General features: G+C 46.2%; 1 protein-coding gene and 1 long non-coding RNA gene across 3 annotated transcripts; one reads left to right on the forward strand and one right to left on the reverse strand.

Moving 5' to 3' along the window:
- Positions 1 to 804: 804 nt before the first annotated feature.
- ACOX2 (acyl-CoA oxidase 2) lies at positions 805 to 19,842 on the reverse strand. 2 transcript variants are annotated; one of them, XM_009469857.2, is made up of 15 exons: positions 19,701 to 19,842; positions 18,517 to 18,689; positions 17,205 to 17,367; positions 14,668 to 14,819; positions 14,030 to 14,137; positions 13,167 to 13,286; positions 12,576 to 12,691; positions 11,990 to 12,162; positions 10,705 to 10,867; positions 9,802 to 9,992; positions 8,501 to 8,662; positions 7,390 to 7,495; positions 4,351 to 4,568; positions 2,498 to 2,630; positions 805 to 1,567 (listed from the first exon to the last, which is right to left on the reverse strand). In XM_009469857.2, the coding sequence occupies exons 1-15, from the start codon at positions 19,832 to 19,834 to the stop codon at positions 1,505 to 1,507; spliced, it is 2,175 nt and encodes a 724-aa protein (XP_009468132.2). In that variant the 5' UTR covers positions 19,835 to 19,842; the 3' UTR covers positions 805 to 1,504. The 2 variants fall into 2 exon arrangements, with proteins under 2 accessions (XP_009468132.2, XP_087599380.1); XM_087743254.1 differs by having other exon boundaries at positions 18,517 to 18,694; positions 19,701 to 19,833.
- On the forward strand, positions 6,177 to 20,487 carry LOC148050075 (uncharacterized). The gene is made up of 4 exons (XR_015701243.1): positions 6,177 to 6,412; positions 7,846 to 7,984; positions 8,426 to 8,598; positions 20,080 to 20,487. It is a non-coding gene; the product is annotated as an uncharacterized LOC148050075 (long non-coding RNA).
- The last annotated feature ends 1,642 nt before the right edge of the window (positions 20,488 to 22,129 follow it).

The raw sequence follows: 22,129 nt of genomic DNA on the forward strand, positions 1-22,129 counted from the left end.
AGGATGGCAAGTATTTGTACTGGCTAAAGGGACAGGGATGGAGGGAACACAGAGCCTAAATCCTTGTAGCTGCTAAGTGGCATTGTCTGGTTTGTCAGCGATTTATCTAGTGACTTTATCTATAATTTTAACTGTAGACTGCTGTTTCTGATGATGTTCAAGTCAAGGCACTCAAGTTTTGTGGTTTTACTCAGTTTTGATTAGCCATTTGTGGTTATCTTGGGCACTTTGTCGTAGTTCTTAACAGAATTTCTGGTTATGCTCTAACTCGAATGCCGTTGGGAGTAAGAGAGTTGATGCCCGTTTTGATGAATGGCTCACGTTCTCCCATGAAGTTCTTGTCCCAAGCGTGCGTTCCCACAACTGCTTTGCTCTCTGGGCTGTGCGGACCACAGCTCTTTGGGGATGTAAGAGGGGGTCTGGATTTCTGTGGTAGCTGCTGGTTCTTGAAGGCGGGAGCTTTCCATCCCATCTCTTGCTCAGAAAGCCTGTCTCAAGGGTGTATTTGTCATATTTTTTTCTCCCCCTCTTCACACATTGTAGGGGCTTTGACTTTTGTAATAAGCGGCAATAAGAGCTTTATCCTTCCTATAAGGGGAGGAAGAAAAGCTGAACTGATGAAGCTCAGGAAAAGTGGTTGTTTCCTTCCTGCAACACGTGGTAAGAAATATCTGTGTTAACTGGCATTGAATTATAATCACAAGATGTTCTTTGCAATGCTTAATTTACTAGCAAATTAATGACTGGCCTGGATCAGCCTGCCCTTTCCATAATTATGAAGTATAATAATTAGAGAAGCAGTATTCCAAATAATACACTTTATTGGAGCCCAAGATTTATAGAAAGACAGTATGAGCAGCTCTATTAATGGGAAAGTAAATTCTGCAGACTGGAGTTAGCATCAGCTTGGTCTGACTCTTCATTAGCCAGCAATACTCCACTGCTGAGCAAGTTAAGAGCTATTTTAATTGTTCAAACAGATTTACTCTCTAATATACTTTTTGATCTATGAGAGCAAGTTGTTCCTAGACCATAATTTTACCTTCCTTGGGTTTTTCAGTAAAGTGCTGGAGTTTTTTGTGTGTGTTTTTTGGGTTTGTTTTTTTTTTTTTTTTAAGGCACTGTACAGTCATAACACACTGAGGGGGAGCTCATAATGTGGTTTTTCTTTTTTGCTTAATTGTCATATAGTGGATTTAGAAAAAGAATAAGAAAGCCAAGTGGCATAGTTTTGATGCTATCAGGACACTTCACGTGAGAAAACAGCAGACCCCAGGCTGTTTCTGACTAGATTGCCTCATAGCAGGGGGTACCACTCAGCATCATTTGGCTTCTGTCTGATTAAATGCAAATGGCTGGCTAAGAATCGTGTTTCGTACTTGTTGCAACTGCGAGTAAGCAACTGCTTATTAATTCTGATTAGTCATTGCTGATGCTTCGTAAGTGTGCTGCTGCACGAAGAGCAGGAGGAAATGGGTGGCCTTCACTTGGATCAACGTGGTCTTCATATTTTTGATCGCGTGTTGTGAAGAAGTGGCTTCAAATACCTCTCATAGGCTGGGCTCACCTGTTCAGAAAGAGAATGTGGAAGGGAATTAATGGTAATTAAGAAGGAAAAGGCTATAATTTTTTTTCTTAAGAATGACCTCTGAAGTATAGAAAGCTAGACTATTTAAAAAAAAAAAAACCAAACAGCCAACTACTTCAGCTATGCAAGATTTCTTTCCCTCTCGTATGTGCTGTCCTTCATAACCAGTGCACAATAGTCATCCCAAACGGAACAGCATACTATTTCACTTCAAAAAATATGCTTGAACTTGAATGTTTGCTGAAGGCAAATTTTGTGTTCGGCTGTAGAATTTCAAAGGGTTGCTGATTACCACGGTAAAAATCTCACTTAAGGCAAAATGAGTTTTCAAACAGAGTAATAGCTGTTTGCATCCTGCAGAATTTTACATTACTCCACAATATGGATGAATTAAGAAGTGAAAGTAAAGTGCTAAAGACCATGAAGGATTGCCTTGTTTAACATTTATACTTTCTGGTTAAACATATTATTAAAAAAAAAAAAATTCAGTATTGCACTAGTAAAAGCACCAGCGAATGGAAAATATCCTGCAATTAGTGGCTCTTGCAGCCAGTGTTGTTGTTATGTGAACTATGTAAACAGACTTTTGGTTTAGCTTATTTTGTACTGTGTTACCTCAGCGATGCAAGTGTAAAAACCAAAATCAGATTGGTGGCACACAACAGTCCAGCTCTTGGGTACAAGCTCTAGAGCTCAGGGGGCTGTAATTCATCGTTAGGTTAAATGCCTGAGTGAAGACTATGGGTGGCATAACTGGAGTATCACAGGTCGTGGTTCAGAGCGAGATACTGAGAATTAAAGGCTCTTGTTCCACTTACTTTTATCTGTATTGCTTCTATTAAAAGAAAAACAAACAGTTTCTGCTCTGGCTAATGCAGAAGTTGCCTGGCTGTAGTCCAGCATCCATACCTGCATGTTGGTGGGTGACTTCTGAGCCCACTCGTAAAGCCGTTGGTAAACCTGTCCGTCGTAACTGCCAAGCGCAGAATTCAGGTTCTTATCTGTGAAGTCAAAAGCATCCACTAGCGGAACAGCATCCTTCCTAAGGAGCAGATGAATGACATTATATTACCGAAGCAGGTATTGCTTTGTAAGGGAGGAAAATAAGCCAAAGGTAAACTTGAAAGTCGGTTGTCCAGGTTCCACAGCCTAAAAAGCTTGTGCCGGTTTTTCCCCTTGCCTACGCTGTGGAGAAAATCCTGTGTGTTTTGATTCCTCAGAGGCATGTTCTGCTAACCCCCCGCGTTGTCTGTCCGGCTGAATGGGTATTATTTGCAGGGTCTTGTAATCACCTGGGGTCCGTTCCGAACTCCCTAATTTAGGACTCAATCTCATGTCAGATGTTTTCTCAGCAGCCTCTGCCAGTTCTTGCTTTTGGTTTTTGTTGGTTTGTTTGGTTTGGTTTGGTTTTCTTATGCTGTATGTGTTTTGTCTTACAAAATGGAATAAGGTTGCTACTAGATTGATGTGAAGTGCTTTGCTGATCTCCGGTCTACGCTTAAGTGTTTCTGTTACCTCGCCATGGGGTGTCAAGGTCTTCTGCTCCCTTTGTGTCTGTAAGGACAAAGCAACCCTGAACCGCACCAAGGACCCATCTAGCCCAGGGGCCAATCTGACAGCGGTCAGCAACAGATAGCTAGAGCGTAAGGACAAGTATGTAATGACAGCATCTTCCCCTAAGCAGGAGACGGTTTCTTCTTCCTTGTCCTCCCATCGTCCTGGGTGTAGGAAGTCGGGCTGGCTGTACCCCACACCTGAGGTACAGGGATGCAAAGCGATTTGCTCAAATGTTGGCATTTGCATCTACCAGTTCCTTTTGGGGAAGGGTTTGGGAAAGGCTGGGTTTTTCCTACAGACCGGGAAGTGTTTGTATCCTTCTAATTCTAAATAACTTAATTACCCAGGTAAATACCCACTCCATTCTTGACTCCTGTTAACAAGGCATGGCCTAACATAGACAAGTTGCAGTGAATTCCAGAGACGACAATGTGTTAGGCTTTTGAAAACGTTAAATTAAGTTTATCGCTTAACTTGAATTATGCGATCAGTTCTGAAAATGCTTGCTGTTTGGCTCAGTCCTGTTCAGCTCTTGGTTATGGTGTGTTCTCATTTCTCTCCAGGTGGCTTAAGTAGAATTTTATATAGAGTAGCAACTCGCTTCTCTGCACCGTAAGTTAACCTGTTCTTAACCAACAGCACTGAGTAGTGAAAGCTGAACCCTCTGTCAAAAAGCCTTTGTGAGTGTTGTGATAAGTTAAAACCTTGCCATATCTCAGAATTCACGTAGTTAGTAATAAAGGGTGTCGAGCAGATGCATCTGAAGGAGCTGTAGGCAGGATGGTTTGGGTACCGGTTGCAACTCAGCCATGGCAACAGAGTAGGCTGTATTAGCTGCGGCTTAAGCAGATTTTGCCGTGTGTGATCGGTTGCTGTGGCTGCCTCCTGCCAGTGCTGCTCTGACTACGTATTTTCCTGCTTTTGCTCTGCTGCAAATGGTAGAAAGTGTTCAGGATTTCTTGATTTATAATTTAAGATTCCATGTTATGGAACTTTACTTTAGAGATTGCAGAGGCGCTGGACGCTTAGGTCTGTTTTGCTGTGAAAACGAGCTCTGTGTAGATGTTTCAATCAATTTCTAATGCTGCCAGGCAATGAAAATAAAAACCGAATGAGGTGAATTGGCTTTGGCGATGTTGCCATAGGTGCAGCAGCACCATTTTATATCTAATATGTGTGTCTCCTCTCATGCTAGAGCAGCTCACCGAATGACAGCCAGGAGGTCCAGGTATGATGCTGTGACCATGTCCATTTGAGCTCCAGATAGGTATCCGTCATGCAAGAAGACTCCTGCATTTGAGAAGATCCCGTGTAATGCAAAGAGGTCACAAAGATGTTTCATAATCTTCTGGATGCCAGCCTCGGTCTTGAGTTTTTCCACAGTTTCTGCAAAGTTTTTCACTGTGATGTAGTGGCAGTGAGCCTGGAAAACAAATGCAATCAACACTGAATGCACCTCAAAACACGTTTAGTAGGCCAAGTGACTCAAACGTTCTCACAAAGAATATAAAACCTTTTCATTTCCCTGGCACTTTTCCAGTCTGTCGTCTTTGTTTGCTGGTTGACCAGGCCTTTTGCGTTCATGTCTTACAGCGACAGCAGAGGAGAGAATTGGGGGTGTAAACAGCCAGCACTGTGGTATTTGTAGACTCTAGAAAACCGCTTCAGAAATCATGGTAGTACTTATTCTAAATATGTCTGACGAATACCCCAAAGAGTTTGTGTGATGGAAGCACATTGGCATGTGCTTGTGTTGACCCCTAGCAAGTGAATCTTGGTTATACATCAACAGGAGAAGACTCTTTTGTTGAAGACCGTGGGCTCATGGTACGTTGGGCTCAGTGTCTATAGGGCTTCATCTCTGAAAACATCCGTTGTCCCAGAAGAACAACTAAACTTGCCTCTCGCTTTTGTAGTTTTAAGTAAACTGATAATTTTGCGGTCAGACACCAGTAGAGTGTCTAACTGCCAAGTTACAGAAATATTCGCTGAGGTCCAGAGCAAACGAAGCGGGGTGACTCCACCTGTTTGTGGGGGTGACTCTTGTTACGCTGACATCGCTGCGGGGGGTTGGTGGTGTTGGTGTCTGCGTGGATTCGCTGCCCCGCTGTACAAGTCTCCTCCCAGCCGTGGGTGTAAGCACGGCACGCCTGCGCTGCAGCTCTTCTTGCCGGCACGGTCAAGCAGCGCGGAGGCCAGCGTGGACTGCAGAACCTGCCTGAGGAGCTGGGTGTCTACTCAAGCAATTAACCTGTGCGGAGTCTGCAGCAAAGCCGTGCTCGGTGCCTGAGCCACTCAGCTGAGAGCTGGCAGGTGTCAGTTCGTATAGCTGCCGTGCCAGTCGTGTGGGTGAGTCTCCAGGAAAGGTGCGGAATAAGAAGTAAATACAGAATTGGCCCAAAAAGGCAGCAGGCTATCAAGGTTTTAAAGTTATGGGGGAAACTCATGGGTCTTGGGTGACTCTTCCTCTTCCTGAAGTATTTAAGAAACTTTGGGGGCCCAGATGCCATTTTCTGAAGAGTCTAGCAGCACAATTGACACTGACAATACCACAGCCAGCCCTCTGCACGTGTTAGGCTCTTCAGAAATAGTTTATTTCTGATTAGTCCCGTGTCTGGGTTCTCCCCCTCGCTTCTCAGAGACAGCTGGGTTCCAGCTCCCCCTCTGACACGTCGTCTCCCCTGCTCTTCAGTCCAGAGACCTCGGCCACCCGTTTGAGTGGGTGCAGGAGGGAACGGCTCGTTCAGGTTTGTGTGCGGGCAGCGCTGCTCAGAGCCTTTTCCAGAGGTAACCTCAAATAGGATCATTTTGCTTCAGTTTCATTCCACTGAAAATATATTTACATTTAAACAATTATTGGGAAAGTAATTTTAAAAAGTCACTTTGTTTATAGGACGCCTCCTTTATTGTTGAGGCAGTTGCACAGTGTTTCTGCTCTTTTTCAAGCTTACAGCATTGTACGCTCGCTGCTTCCACTGAGTCAGTGTAATCGAAAATGAGGGGTGACGCATGGCAGGCAGGCGACCGCAAAAAACGCCGCTGCTGAGATCAGGTCTTTGCTCCCTTACTCACTGAGTTCTTGTTTTGAAGGGTTATAACCGTGCTTACCGGTATGAGCGGATCAACGCTTCCAGTGGTTTTGAAAGGAAACAACTCTCGGCTGTTGCTGAGAGTGAGTTTGACTCATCGAGGACTTCATCTAATTGACTGACTACACGGGGGCTGTTCCCGACTGTGAAATCACCAAGGTGGTATCGCCACAGTTAGGTATGTGTAGGGTTCCTTTTTCCCTGTTAGGGGCTGCTTGCTAAGTCCATTTCAGTTTGGGTCGGCTCTGGCTGAACAGTAGATTACAGCAAGATGTTTTTCATTAAAAATTGAATGAAGTTAAAATAAGCCGTGGATCTGTTTCAAAATCTGCCTTTCCTCAGCTTAGGAAGGAAGGAAGGAAGGAGGACCTTCACCATAACTGTAGAGAAATTGCACTTAATTGCATATTTAAAAAAAAAGAATTTTTCTTTTTGGAGATACTGAACTATTAGTGGTTTTGGTTTTTCATTTAAATTCAGGGCTTTTCTCCCCTCTTGCTTTTTCTGCTTAGTTCTGTACTAACCAACCCCTGTTTTGGGGAACAAATGCTGCCGTCCCGATCCTACCTCAGCTGAAGGCATGCTGGTTGCCTGCCTAATCCTTGTGAACTAGGAGTTGGTTTTGAATCTCTTATTAATTTGGCTTTGATTCGATTTTTCCTTCAGTAGTAATTAACATTGCACTTATCACTTTTCATTGTTTTCCCTGCAGTTATCTTTCCTTGTGAGAGCGGTAGATGTAAGAAATACCAGGCGTGTTTCACCCTTGCTGTGACTCCACCAGCTTTCTTATAAAAAGAGGAGCGTTAGCTGGAGATGGTGGGTTCTTGTTGCAGGATATGGGAGGTCTCCTTCTGCTAGTAGTGGCAGCATAACCATGAATATATATAATTTTTTTTTCTTCCTTTCATTTCTACTCCCGCTAGTCTTTTTCTGCCTGGCCTATTCAGATTGCAAATTCTTCAGATCAGGAATTGCCTCTTACTACGATTTTTTCCACCACGCAGACCACAGTGGTGCCCTGGTCTTTGTGGTGCCCCGTAGATGCTAACAGAAAACAACAAACAGTGCTGAGACTTTAAGTTAATCACGCTGTTTCTGTTGCATATTGTATCATAAAGACGAACGTCAAATAAGGAGAGAAATTTCACTAACCTTGGCAGCCTGCACCAGCTGCACTGTGCACTGGTTCCACGCGTCGTGCTTTTTGACTCCAGACTGAATCAAGTCCTGTAGTTTAGCTGCTGTGCTGCTTACGAGTCTGGAAAATTGAAAAAGCATATTGTAGATGAATATAGCAGCCCACATGCACTCATTTCATACTCAGACTCGCGTGTGATCGTATGGCAAAATGGCATTTCTGACATTTGAAGTTATCTACGCTCAGTATGAGTGAACTCAGATTATGCAAAATCTAAGTACAACTTGGGAGAAGCACCCAGACCACCCTGGTGCTGAAGGATTTCTGCCTTCCCAGCTTCCAGGGTAGTTTACCAGGGGGTCTGCTGAGTTGTTCTTGGGTTATATGTGTGTAAGGAGAGTTTGCAAAACAAAATAAAGTGGTGATAATATTGGACTGATGTTACATTACGTTTCTGCTTTTCTACACAGGGATCCAAATCCTGCTCCCATTGACACCGAAGCTTTCGGAAGAATGGCTCTGTTTTTACACTGATTTGAATGATGGCAGAGTTGTCTGTCTGTTTACCTGCTTTTCGGAGAGGATGCCCATATGAACCATAACGTGCACGTAATACTCATGAGGCCACTCATGATACCATTTTTATTTGTGTTGAGTAGCTGAATGTGTAGCTGAAAGGCTACAGACAGAATGAGAGGCTCTGTGTTTGCTGGGGTGCTAACTGAAAACAAACATCCGTTTCACAAGTATGTGAAATTTTAACTTTCTGTATGGGATTGCAGAGGGTCCGGTTGCCTAAAGGTTTTACTGGATGGCAACTCAGTGAAGTGGTCTGGGATTTACTTAAATAGTGCCATCAGCTCGGTGTTGAATCAACTCTGTGGAATATCGTTGTTAGGTAGCACGTGGCTTAAAAACTTCTGATGTTCTGAATGCGAGAGCTTCATGTTGAACATTTGACGTGGCTGTTAATCCTGCGTGAGTCTTCTCTCTTGGGAGCAGATGGTGTCAATTCTTGTGTAACTTATGTTATTTTACCTCCCTTTAAAGCAAGGAAGAAGCTGAGCTCTTAACACATTTCTGATGTCAAAGAGACAAACCCTGCCTCCCGTCCTCCGTACTGACCTGACTGCCATGTGTTGATAGGTCTCAGTGTAAATATCTGGACTGAGAAAATCCACCTTGGTCTTGGCTGGACACTTCCCGTGTTTCACTGCAGCCAGGTAAGTGACAGACGGTGGAACAGGCTGGCCAGCGCTGGCTGCCATGAAGCACTTATTCAGGAACCTGGGAAGAGGGTAACAGTCAGAGCAGGCTATGGTTCTCATCCCCACGCAGCAAGTGATCATTCAAAAAGTAAAGTGGGCTCGGAGCAGCAAGGTCTCACCCATCCCATCAGCGGTCCGAAACGGACTTGAACAAGTAATGACCTTTTGTTTTGCATGTTACTCGCAATACCCTGATCTGTGATGGGTCTCAGGGGTAGCCCATCTACTGTATCTAATGGTACAGCAATCTGTAGTGATGAATTTTTAGGAAGAAACTTGCTGTGGCTATTAGCAGTCTCAGCAGCACGGTGATTAGATACATTATCAGCTTTGCAGCCTGAGCCTTAATGCTCTGGGAGTCTCAATGGTGGTTTGGTCTTACCCTCCGTGATCCCTAACACACAGTCACGTTATGTTAACAAACATGAGACCCTTTCTTGGAGCTAAACATGTGTCCAAGGAGCATTCCCTACTCCCTTGGCTTTTTGGCACCTTTGCTATGACCAGGTCTGGAAGTAAAAGGTTACGGCATTTCTGTTGACCTTGCGATTGATCTTGCAAGAAGCAGCAGTAATGAGTGCAGCGGTGTCTGCATGCAATCACAGAGCTACGTGGTAGCACCTCTGTCCCTGGGAAGTGTACTGGTTTTCTCCTTCTAGTAAAAACACGTTATTAAAAGTTCAAGCAGCTGTGGTTTCTTTCTCCTGTATTTCATCTGCTCTGGATAATCATCAGTCTGCGTGTTCGGAGGAAAGTGGTGTTCCTGGAGCATGACTCATCCGCTTTCAGTATTCAACAACTTTGCCTTCTCTGAATCAACCTCACTTTACCAATATTGCATTACATCGGCTGCTTAAAAAAATAAACTGCAAAACCTGTATGGCAATGCTTTTGCTGCGCTACTAGACAAAGAGGAAAATGAGGTTATGCAGAACAGCACCTGCATACATCCCCAAACCAAAAATAGAAGAGCGAATCCCATTCCCACACACCTCCATGCCTGTTAGACAGAAGACATGAATAGTTTATGTCCTGAGTTGTATTTTTAGAAGGTGCTGTGAGAAAGGAGTAGCTGGTTTTACTGGTTTTGGAGAAGAAGTGGTAGAGGTTGAATAAATGAGGGGGCAGGCTTTTAGATGAACAAATTTGAATTGTTACCTGGCAGCTTGCAGGAGCAAAATGGTGTTTTCCCCTTCATAAATACAAGAGGCAAGTATTTTAGTATACAAGGAAGGGAGTCCGCTCAGCAAGGAGTAACCGTGTCCCCCGCATGCCCGGAGGCAGATCTCCACTGCTGAGGTGCAGTACTGAGTAACCATGGCTTTAAAGCCAGAAGAAAATGCATGGAGCTGTTTTTAAAAAAAAAAAAAAAAAAAAAGAGAAAAACAAGGTAGAGTGTTAATGGTGAAAGTGTTGTAAAGCAATCCTCAGAATAAGTTTCCTTTTTTAATTTTGTGCAATTTCTGGGCATGAAATCCCTGTCAGATCCTCCTTTGCATGCTGGTGTAGCACCCAGCTCCCTGAACCCGGCCTTCGGTTTCTGCCTGGGATGCTGCGCACCCTCGTGCTGGGCACGCCGTGGTCAATTTGTGCATTTTTGGGTTTCTCAAGCAGCAGTGGCTTTGGCAGCCCTTGTTCAGAGCGTGTTTTCATTTCAGGCTTCCAGTTGCAAAATCTTATGTTCTGTCTAAAAAGTCACATTTTTGATTTTGGCTTAGAAGTGAGTATTTACATGTGTATTTGTAGATGGAGTTGTGAAATAACGCTTTGCGCCACCAGCTACTTAGAACGAGGTTTTTATCAAATGGACGTGCTTTTCAAGGACTTTTCACTCTGCCATAGTTCCCAAAGCCAAAAATTTGGGGTGGTCAAGCTAATGCTGTTGCTGACTGGTTGTGGACCTAGGACAAGCCATTTGATCTCTTAGTGCTTCCTCTTTCTCCAGTTATCTAGCAGCGAGAGGAATGCTTGTCCAGTTTGCTAAAATACTTTGATATTCAGAGATGAGAAGTGCAGCCGAAGTGCGAACCGGCTGTATGAGCGAATCCTGCTGCAGCTCACCTCTGGCAGCGTGTCGAAGTTCTTCCTCTGGACCTCTCTGTACCCCTTCTCAAATAGCTCCTGCAGGTAGTCGTTGATGAAATGAAAGGCATAAGCTGCTGCCAACTGGGGCAGCAATTTCTCTTGCTGAGTCTGGTAGTCGAGGATTTTTGCTTCTTGTTCCCTGTTGGAAGACAGCTGATGAAGTAGGGGAAGCATGGACATGGGTGTAGCTACTGTTAGTTTACCTGTTGCATAATGAAAAACAGCATTTTGCATGACCGAGAAGCAGTACGTGAACAGGACTGAGCCGATCTCGCGGCAGCAAACCTGCCCAGCTTGCTAAGCTGTTAGAGAAACAAGCCCGACTAGGAAAAAAGTGATTTTTCTGCTGTGTTTGTGAACCAGCCTAACAGAGTAGAAAAGGCTGCAATGTGCGATCGGTCGGTACGGAGCGGGAACAGGGGCTGCGGGAGAGGATGAGGACGAAGCCTTCAAGGACAGCAAGTTTTTCTGTGTTGTAGGGGAGGCAGTGGCACTGCACCCTGAAAAACTTTTGCTTTTCAAACTGGATCTTGTGGCCCTGGGTGTAGATGGGTTTCTCTGAAAATATTTGAGTCTAAATTATTTTAAGCTTTTGGAGCTTTTTTTGGATGTTCTTTACCACTTTTGCTGTGGTTAGTACATTTAGGACTTCAAATGATGGAACTGGTTATTACAATAGTTCAGTGTGCTGTGCTCTTGTGTTTGGTTTGCGTTTGAACCAAACCACGTTCTCATTAGGATCTTCTTGCTTTTGAAAGGAGATTTAAGTGGAAAATTTTGAAATCCATTCAAATGAAAATATCTATTTAAAAATTACAGGGATTCTTACCAGACTAATAAAATTCAGTGTTGTAAAGCGTGGATATTGGAATTGTGGATGTTGGAAGGTACTTTAATGTCGCGCCCGCTAGTAGGATGCTATGGGATAAGAATTCAGCAACTTGTCCGCTTTGTCTGGTTTCTGCCGAGTTATGGAATTACACGGGAAAGCCAGTTATAAGAAAAATAAGTTGCCTGTGTGAACCGCTGAGCTATTCAAACTATGAAACTTATCTTCGAAAGAACTGTAAACATTCTCTTGTACTTTGACTGAAGCTTGTTAATGTAAATAACAGGGAAGCATGTTTGTAATACCCTGTCTGGGCCAGGAAACAAGCCAGCGATGTGCTGAAAGATAAGATGAAAAGTAGAAATACAGACTGGTGTGGGAGAACATGGTGTATGGTCCCCTTTCCGCCGCTGCGGGCTGGCGTGGCATTACCCAGGCTTTAACTTGGACTGCCGGCGAACCACAGAGTATCGGATGGCAATGGTGCACGCTTTCATTAGAGGTATTACAGCTTCGTCGGAAATGAGGGAAATGCGCACTGTAGTCATTGTGAAATAATTAATCTGCTGCGATCCCAGTCTTACGTAGGTGCCATCTGGTTGAACCTAGAGTAGAGAGAGGATGTTAGATGCCACCTTCTTCAATGCTTCAGTAGTAGGATGGCTGTGTAATCTCTATGCGTAGAATAAAATGGACATCAAAATCCTTCACTGAATGCAAAACTAAATATTTTTATGTATGATGGATGAAACATAGCCATTTGAAGAGACAAACTCTTACATCTTCTGGCTCAGATAGGTTCTGCCTGCCCTGTGATTCCCAACCTCTGAACGTGGAATTCCTGACACCGAGTTTCATTTAGGATTCAGGTAATTTCTGCCCTTGATAAAACCGCAGAGACTTGCAAACACCTCAAAGGAAGATTTTTTTTGTCCTCAATTTAGGCAGGTCCCTGTCGTCTCTCTGGCTGTGTGCTGAGAGTCTGACGGGCAAGTCTGCGATGTGAGCCCATACATACCTCACAAAACTTGTTCAGCATGTTCTCCCTGGGGACGCGCACATTCTGCAGCATGAGGTAGCCGTTGTCAATGTGCTCAAAACTCATTTTGGGACCGATGTCTCCTGCAATTATGCCTGCAGCGGTAGAAAACATGGCCTGCTTACTTCCACTTGAACTTTTTTCTCCCCATTTTGTGTCAGGCTGGGGATCTCAAAGGAAAGGCACGTTCAGCTCTGCTTCTTCCCCAGCATGGGTGATCTTGCCTGAGGGATGAAACAGGCATTCAAATGCCTCGTGGTAGTTTGTTTCCATGATCCATCTGTTACCCGTGTTGGCCGGGGTTAGAACTGAGGTGTTAATGCAGAGGTGGTCAGAGCAGCCCAGGCTTCTGGTTAAGAAGGCAGCTTGGTCTGGATATGCCTGAGGATACATTAAATCCTCCTTTAGATAAAAAGGTTGGCGGTAATGATAACTATGCCTTGGGTGTCTGTCTTGGTTTGGTTTTGGCAATTATAACTCTCTCTCCCTGGGCCCAATGTTTTAGAAAGCATTTAAGGGCAAAATAGGCAGAGCACCTGCACAAGTGCTGCGATGTCTGGGGTCGTTTACCTGGGCAGAGTGAATGGTCCTGAAGGCTGCGTATCTGCACGATGAAGGGATGCACGCCGTAGCACTTCCCGTGGACGTACAGCTGAGCAAAGACCACCGTGTGGGTCGCTGACCTTCCCACTGCGAGAGGAAAAACAGTCCCATTCCCTTAAGACAAGGTACAGCACAAACACTTCCACAGTTACCAGCAGCCAGTGCTAATTGTGCGTTAGGTCTCGCTAACATATGGGTCAGGGTAGGGGTGATCCACAGATGCTGGAAGCTGGAGATTGCCTAAATCTGTGTTCTAAGCCTGCTCTTGGAGGTTGCATCATCCTTCTGCCTCTGTCGCTGCCCGTGAGGCTTGGATGAACAGTCTGCATCGGCAGATGAGAAAAAATAAGTAAAGTTCATGCAGTGCAGAGAGAGTAGGAAGTGCTGTGGCTGTTAGAGTAACTCCGGCTGTTTTCTGTGAAATACCTTCCTGAAGGGAGCCATGAATTTCACACTTGAATCCTTTATGCTGAGACTGGTTGATGACTTGAATTCTTTATGCTGATCCTTTATGCTGATGTCCTCCCTGCAGTTTTTGGTCTGAGTATTATTTACAAAGAGGAGGAGGTGGATTCCTGCAGAGGCAGGAGTTTCCCTGAGCGAAGTTCTCCAGCCCTGCCACCCAAGGGCTTTTGACAGATGATGATGGCTCCCTTCTGGCCTTTGAACTTGTACAAAACCCTTTGGTCTCTTACTTGCCTCTCGATGTGTGCATCTCTTACTAAAGTCCTCTGATAGCACCTGGGCCCTCAAACATGGAGCTTCAGCAGGGCAGACCAAGTAACTGAAGGAGGCAAAGGAGAAAAGCCAAAATAGCATGTGGTACTTACTGTCTCCAGGCCACCACTTCATGGCAGAGATCTTTGGTGTGTTCAGTATAAACTCCTGAGTAGCGTTATCAAAGACTGCTGTTGTTTCCAAACCCTGAAGATAAGTTCCTTTAAAAAAAAACAAAAACAAAAAAACCAACAACAAAAAACATCTCCTGGTGTATCACAAGGATGGAGAGAGTGGAGGATACCCGGAGGCTGGTGTGGGTATTACCAGGGTTTTGTGGTTTACCCTCCTGACGAGAACTGTGGGACGATGCTCCCAGCGACCCCACACCATCTCCTGCAAAGATCTCTTGAGCCACATGGTACTTGGGCAAGCTGCCTGGGTCGTGGTGACAACCGTCAGCTTGGGCAAGCTGCCTGGCTGATCCCCTCCACCGACGGTGACTGCCTGCTAGCTAACCGTGAGATTTCACCCTCACCCTTGTTATTTTTTCCACATTGGCAAAACCAAAGCCAGTGCATCTCCAGCTTGCAGAGGAATGCTGAGGACATCAACCTCTAACATGCAGGTGGCATTTCCCCCCCCAGCCACCCCTGCTCCAGTGAAGGACAGATGGCTTGAACTCAAATTCCCCTGAGAATCTGGGAATCTCTCGTCCTACAGAAATGCTGCATTTTCTTTGCAGCCTTACCGTGCCCCAGTTCAGTCTGGGCATAGCTTCCAATGAGCTGATACTGGCTGGCGAGAGGAATCCATTTGGCGATCTGTTTGTCGGAGCCCAGCACTGAAATACTTCTCATGAAGATGCGGTGAAGGAGAAACGCGACGTCTCCTGACAGTGCCCTGCGGAGAAGGCACAAGGGGTATTTTGACATGGATGAAGTTGCAGGGATGTGATGAATGAGGCAGTGACACTGCAGCGGTCACCAGACAGTATCATCTGCTGCCGCTCGATTTCTGCGTTGTCATACCTTACCCAACGTCCAGCATCAACACAGTATTGCAGGAAAAGCGCTCTTCCAAGCTGCTTTTATTCCTTCTTTCCTAACATAGTTTGCTTAAGTGTTGCTAGCTCATTATTTCATTTGCTCTTGGAGGAATTATCTGTTCTGAGTAGCAGATGCTGAGCTCCTAAAAACACAGCCCAGCTCCAAAGCTCCTGTGGCTCTGATAGCTTGTGAGCCCTTTGTATCTTTATTTTACTTCATAGGATTTTTTTCCTGGTTATTTAAGTCACATTTTAAGGCTGGGCTAAAAAAAAACCCCACCACCCTACCCTAAAACCTCCAAACCTTGGCAGATCACTGTGGGGCACATTAGACTGAATTACATATGTAGGCATCTGAGACCTGGATCTCCTGAACCTTCCCGTTCTCATTCTGGGGAAATACCTCGGTACCTTGGGTTTGTTGCTGTACTGTTCCCTGGGTGTTTGCTGTCAGTGAACAATACTGGAGTTCATGGAGATTTGGCCTGACTTGAGATGTTTTTTTTTTCTTGTCGAAAAATTCAAATACATCCTTGTAAGACCTGGTTCATTACCAGGTCAGGTCCTTCACCATCGCCAGCTGATAGGGCTGCATACATCCTAAAAAGCACTAGTCCAGAAGCTGTGTATGGGAACTTGGGTACAGTAATTTCCATGGTGCAAATCAAACTTTTTTTTTTATTTTTTTTTTTAAATTTTTTTTTTGGTGAGAAATCCTAAGAAAATACAAGGAATATAGTCCCTCTTCCTGGGATTCCTCAGAATATGATTGAATCACCTCACAGATACAAGTACATGTCCTCTCACACCTCAAAATAAGTGGCTGTGCTGTTCTCGGTAGCTTTGTATGGCTGTTAGCACGTTGCTTTACTGCAGTGCTCTAGTGAGCATCTCATTCCAGACAGATACCTTTTATTTTTAACAAATGACTGCACCCTTTCTTTTATACCGGCCCTGAGAGAGAATCAGTCATGCTGAAAAAGTGGGAGGAAAAATATGAACAATGAAGTTAAAGGGAAATTGCTTTAATTAACTGAAAAAGACCTAGTGAAGCCTTGGCAGCCCATCCAGAAATAATGTTACTTTAACTGCGATTTAAAAAAGCTGGCTTTTAAATGTGTGTGCAAGTGATTCACTGTGTCTGGCACCAGGAGGCACCAGGACTTTGTCAGTACGAGCCTGGTGCTCACCTGGTGTTTCCTCAGAAAAGAGCTGTCCTGCCGGGCGGGCTGTGCTCTTATCCAGCACAACGTGGTGGCACAGGGCTGCTGAAGCCCTTGGCGACGGGGGCCTGATAAAAGCAAACCTAGGTGGGAGAGGCGGTTGAATTTTGTCAGGTTTTTAAAATCTGCTGGGATTACTTTTTTTCTTCTGAGGGAAGAGTGGAGAGCTCCTTTTTGTCGGGAATATAATGGTCAGGTCCAAGAGCTCTTGATGGAAGATTTTCCCCTTTATCAGTCCCACTCCCCGTAGGCGGCGAAGAGCTTAGTGTAAAAAATCATAATCTTTCATATGATGAAATAATGGGAAATGACTTTGAGTGTCAGCGGTGATTTATAAGGTGCAGGCATTGCCCTTTTGAATGACGCATTTGAACTTGCACCTTCTCACTGGTTATGCAGCCCCACCAAGCAAAGGGTGTGTGCCGGGCAACAGCAAACTGGTACTTTTCTTTAGCAAAGGGGGAAAGAAGTTGGGGCAAGCAATTAAAATTAAAATCTGGAGCTCAGCCCCATGCAAAGCATTCAGAAACTTTTTTTAAGGAAAGCATTGTGAAAAATATTTTATTCCATTTACCTACAAACTAAGATTTTTTTTTTTTTTTAATACAATATGGGCTTTCTAGATAGAGAAAATGTCATTTTTAATTTATCTGGAAGTCAATAACATAACTGAAACAGCACCACTTCTGGTTATACATTTAAAAATGTCCGAGGGGTGGTATGAGAGCTGTAGCACAAGTAAGGAGCTTGCTGTGGTGGAAGTATGACGGTGGGGCTGTGAACTGCTGTGCTCTATCACGCTGTACCCATGTGCTGCTCTTTGAGAAGCTCCCTGCCGTGTATCATCGTTTTCCTTTTTCCTGAGCGTGCTGCTAAAGTAAAAACCTGCAGCACGTTTGTATCAAAACCTTATCTGTCAACTGTTGGCCTCTCCTAGCCTTTGCTAAAGCCGATTCTTGTGGGCATACAAAACTTTTAACAAAAAATTAGTTGTACATTAAAAAAAAAAAAAATCACCTGTAAATGTACTTAAATTCAGGTCCATTCTCAGTCCATCCCATCTCGTGCATCTTTTTCTGGAGATGAACAGCCTTTCTGACTGCTGCTTCGTACCTCTCATTCTGGCTCTGGAAATACTGATTTTCTCTGCTAAATACAGGGTCACATTCGATAGCTTCGACTGCAAAGCAACACAGAAGAGTTGGTTCTCCTGGGGCTGGGGAGGTGCGGGCGGTGCCTTGAGCCCCGCTCGAGAGGAGCGGGCAGGGCTGGGGTTGTGGGTACCGATGCCGTGACTTTTTAGGGTGATTGCAGGCAGGTTTTGTTTTGCCAGTGCTGGCTCTGGTGGCTGTCACGCCTAACTCTGAAAAGCGGTGGGTTTGGGGCAGGAGAGGGGTCTGTTGATGGAAATAGTGACACTGCAGGGTAAGGCACCGGCCCTGGTCAGAAAATGCCATGGATCCCCCTGTCTCTAGTTGCTGTTCCCGTGCTGTGATGGCAGCACGAGCTGTGGTTAGCTGGGTGTTGCCTGGAGGGTGGCTAATGGCCGGAGCTGCCGGGCGTCCCGCTTGGCACCAGCGCTTCAGCTCAGGACTTTACCAGCCCTTTGCAGCATTGCGAAGCGACTCCATCGGTTTGCTCTTTGTGCCAGCCTGAACGCTCCCGCTGCTCCCTTTTTGCCTTGAAACCTGTGAGTCCATTCATGTTTAAGGTTTTCCTGAACTCCAGTAGCACCATGAAGCGTGCGATCCCAGGGGCCTGTGCCGTTTTCATTTGATAAGGGTATCATATGGGTGTAGTTACAGGCACAAAAAAGCTTGTTTGTTTTTTTTTTTCCTCTGTTCCTTCTGAGCACACGGTCATTTTTTGGCACACCCATCACGAGTGAGAGCAGCTCAGCCTGGCCGAGCCAACCCACACAAGGAATTCCCCACCTGGATGAGCCTGAGGTGCCGAGGGGGTCGCTGGCTGCGGTTCGCGCATGTCATGCATCACTGCACAGCAGCGCTAGCCCCTGTGCACATCCCCCTCGTGCAGAGATGCCCACCCCTGTGAGCCTTGGTCCTTGTATTCCAGTTTAACCAGTCTTGCCAGCAATACTGGGGATGGGAGCAGGGAAGGGGAAAAGCTTCAGACAGCGGGAGTGGCTGCGGAGGAGTTGTGTTGATTTACACTAGCAGGGACTCCAACTCCGCATTCCCACTTTTTTAAGAGATGGGTGATAAGCAAATACCTGGGAGCGCAAAACCCGCCGTGCAAAGGAGGAGCAGAAACAGCGGGGACACAGGCATGCTCGGTACCAGCCGGGGGCCTTGGAAGGTTCACTCACCCACTGCCCTCCGTATCCGAGTGTGCTCCGCACCGCCGTCCAGCCAGGCTGTGAGCTTTTCCACGCTGAAGGAGGCTGTTTGCCTCTCGCTGGCGAGGTCGTGATTCACGCTGCCGAGGACTGAGCCCTGCAAGTACTTGCCGGTCTCCAGCAGAGGCATCCTGGAGGCTGAGCTGCTCTGGGAAGGGATGGGGCTCATTAGGCGCTGGCACCCCTTCAGTGGGTGGTTGATGAAGGTGTTGGGTGCAGCGAGGAGCGGTTTCAGTAGGTTGGCCAAGATGTTGTACCTGCACAGGCAGCCTGGGGCATGGCTCCCTGCACTGTGGGCACAGCTCTTGCAGAGTGCTGTGCTCAGCAAAAGAGGTGTAGCAATGCACTTTTACATAAATAGGCACATTTCCATGTTAGTTTAAAAAAAAAAAACAAACAGGGCTTGCGTGAATATTTAGGCACTGTCTTATCCTCATTGCAATGATATGGACAGTGAAAATTTAGGGCACTTGTAACAGCTCAAAGTGCAGGTTTTATGAGATATATTTTTTTAAACATAAAATCTTTTTCTTTCACCTGTCTGTCCCCAATATTTTATGAGAAGTTACTGCTGGAATATCCCACGGCTATGTGTTAGTGTTTAAGGGAGTTTCTGGCCCTGGCCTGTTCCCCCCCATGCTGGGTGCTGCCGCTGCTGCCCAGCCCACGGAGGCTCCGGGACCCACCCCGCCTCCGTCCTCCTTCCCCCAGGGCTCGGCTTTACGTTCACCCCTAATCTTGTAATTCCTGTGTTAGCAAGATTTGTCGCAGGATACTAATAAAAAAGAAGTGTGGTTTGTGGAAAATAAAGCAGATTTTTCCCTTGAAGAGGCTGGCTGCCTTCCTGAACTATTTTTAATACTCTAAGACATTTAAACAAATGCAAATATGTCCTGAATTCCTGCTTTTCTGATATTCAGGCCTTTAATTCAAGCTGTCTTATTGTCCTGGGAGGGAGAAAAGCCTCAAAGCAGCGTGCTGAGTACACAAGATTGGAGAAACCCAGACCTGCCCTTGAGCCGTCCCGGGAAGCGCCAGGCTCGGCGCTGGAGCACTGGGACGGCTCAGCCGCCAGCTCCCTCTTCCGTGAGGCTGCGTAAGAAAAAAAAATCTGCGTGTCTGCCTGCTACGTGCGAACGTGAAACCCCACGTACCTTGTCCCACGCGTCCTTTGGGGAGCCGTCTGGCTGCTGCCTACCTGCCTGGACCACGCTCCCGGCGTCCCCGCTGCAGGGACCTTGTCCCCGGGGCCAACGGAGCTTGACCAGGCCCGTGGGTGTTTCTGCATGTGCGCGGCGGCGCACCGGAGCTGACCTCTGCTGGCAGCGGCCTCTGCGCCTGCTAGGCGTACGGTCCCACAGCTCCCAGTACCGAAAGGGCTGGAGCCTCTGCGTTTAAAGAAAAAACCAACAAAAAAAGCCATTTTTCTGATCTCACTTCAGCCTATTTGTGCGTTGGAGGCTGCGCTTCCAGCTCTGTCACCCAAGTGACACCCTGTCCCAGTATTTTTAATTTTTATTTTTTTTTTTTCAGTCTGCTCAGGATGGAGGAGAGTACCCCTCGCGCTCGCCGCTACTTGCCCGTGGATTTGACTTGCTCAAAGTTTTCCCAGCTCGGTTCTGGCACTGCCCTCAGCCCTTCCCACCGTTTGGGGTGCAAGCCAGGCGACAGGGGACGTGCCTGGCAGGCTGGGTTGTGCCAGGGGGAGGTTGCCACGGGGTGCGTGCTGCCTTTATCTCTGGCAGTCCTGAATCTGTCCCTGCTGCAGTCTGTCCTGGTCTCTGGTGGGCAGGAGCTGGCAACTCACACCCCCCTGGCTACGGCAGTGTGAGCCTGACGGGAGAGGAGTCCCTCTTGCCCACAGTTCATCGATGAGTCTGTGCTGCTGCTGCAGACCTGCTCTCTCACTGGAAACTGCTTTGTCAGGGAAGGAGGTGAAACAGGTGGGATTCACCGTACCGTAGAGTTGCTTTAAAACGGGGAGTTAAACAAAGGATGGGAAATTGGATGTAGTTTTGCATCACCGTAATTTTAAGCTTGAGCCTGAACCAAGCCCAGCAGCCATGAGGAGCAACAATAAATCAGAACAGCTGACTGGAATGCAGTGAGTGTGCTCACGGGCAGTGGATGGCGTGTTAGGGATGAGTCTGGTAGATTAAAGAAGCTGTGTGGCTCTGTCACCCTGCCAGGGCAATAGGGGGTCCTATGGACGTGTTGCTTAGTATCCCGGTCCAGTAGCATCTTTCTGAGGTTATCCATGGGCTTTCTCTGTTTGCTCTGCTATTTTCTTCTGCTGGAGTCAGAAGTGCTTGGCCTTGTGCTTCTTGAGTGCTGTTTGCAATTCAGCTAGCGGGTCTGGGTCTCCCGAAGGAAGGGTGAGGGAAGACAGGCTGGAAGAAGCCTGTCCCTGAATCTGTTTGCAACCTGGCGTTCATGCAGGCTTGTATTTGGGCAGGCTCGCGGGCTGCCTGGGTAGGTCCTTGCCAGTCTGCGTCAGTGAAGCCTGAGCTGGAGTGCCACCGGAGCTGCACGCCCGGCAGCTTTCTCATACACCTCGGCTCCGTGTGCCCACAGGGTGCCCCGAGATCTGTGATGGGAACCAACAAAATCCACAAGAGCACCTGGTCATGGTGTGTTGGAACACACCGCAATCATTATGTTGCTGATAATTTTGCATTTTTCCCCGTTTCCATAAGCCTGGACATCCTCAGTATCACATCCGATTCACAGGTTTCATATGATGCTTTTATCACCACAAAACCGGTCAGTCTGTGGCAGTTTTAGATAATTTTGGGAAATGATCTAAATATAGAGAAATACTGGGGGGAGCTGGAGTAGCTGCAGTGCCTGTCGCCAGGGTTGGAGTAGCTGCGGTATTCTTAAATAGTTGTTTAACCCTAAGCAAGACCTGACACACGTTCAGGAGATGTAGCAATAGGAACATCCCAAGGATATTCAAAATTCTCAAGAGCTGTTGTAATTAGCCTGGAGAAGAAGGAAAGGTGGAGGAAGGTGTATCCCCCATAGGTTGGCTCTCTGAGGAGAAAAAGTAAAAAGTGTAATTATTAATAATTTCTGATAGATGGCTCCTGAAGTACAGGGGTGATGGCAATGCTGAGTACAAATACGAGACTGATCTCATGACCAATAATTTTATTATATCATAAGCCAGTGTTACACAGTACAGCAAAGCAACAGCCTTAATCCGTCTCCCAGAGGTGACAAACAGCACATAAATACTGACTAACAGTATATATGGCAAGTGAGGTGTTACATTGACACAACTCTGAGAGCAAATACAACAACTCTGAGAGCAAGTAAATGAGCATTGTGACCAGCGATAACTAAACTAACATAATGAAGGCTTATAATGAGTCTGTTTTAACACACTCTGGTCAGATCTGTCGTTATCTCAACCCTTTGAGCCCCACACTGGGCACCGAAAAGCACTGCTGTGGTTTAACCCCAGTCGGCAGCTAAGCACCACACAGCCGCTCGCTCCTGTGGGATGGGGGAGAGAATTGGAAAAAAAAAAGTAAAACCCGTGGGTTGAGATAAAGACAGTTTAAGAGAACAGTGGAGG

The sequence above is a fragment of the Nipponia nippon genome, unplaced genomic scaffold, assembly GCF_047370975.1.
Source record: "Nipponia nippon isolate SJK-2023a ecotype South Korea unplaced genomic scaffold, ASM4737097v1 scaffold_9, whole genome shotgun sequence".
Classification (NCBI taxonomy): domain Eukaryota; kingdom Metazoa; phylum Chordata; class Aves; order Pelecaniformes; family Threskiornithidae; genus Nipponia; species Nipponia nippon.

Bases quoted from the DNA above. Each gene is read 5' to 3' on its own strand.
- ACOX2 (XM_009469857.2), bottom strand. From the start codon at position 19,834: ATGCAGAAACACCCACGGGCCTGGTCAAGCTCCGTTGGCCCCGGGGAC. The intron at 2,631-4,350 runs GTGAGCTGCTCT...TCTGCTCCTTAG, and splicing joins GACCTCCTGGCTGTCATTCG to GAAGGATGCTGTTCCGCTAG. The intron at 1,568-2,497 runs GTATGGATGCTG...CTTTCTGAACAG, and splicing joins AGTCACCCACCAACATGCAG to GTGAGCCCAGCCTATGAGAG.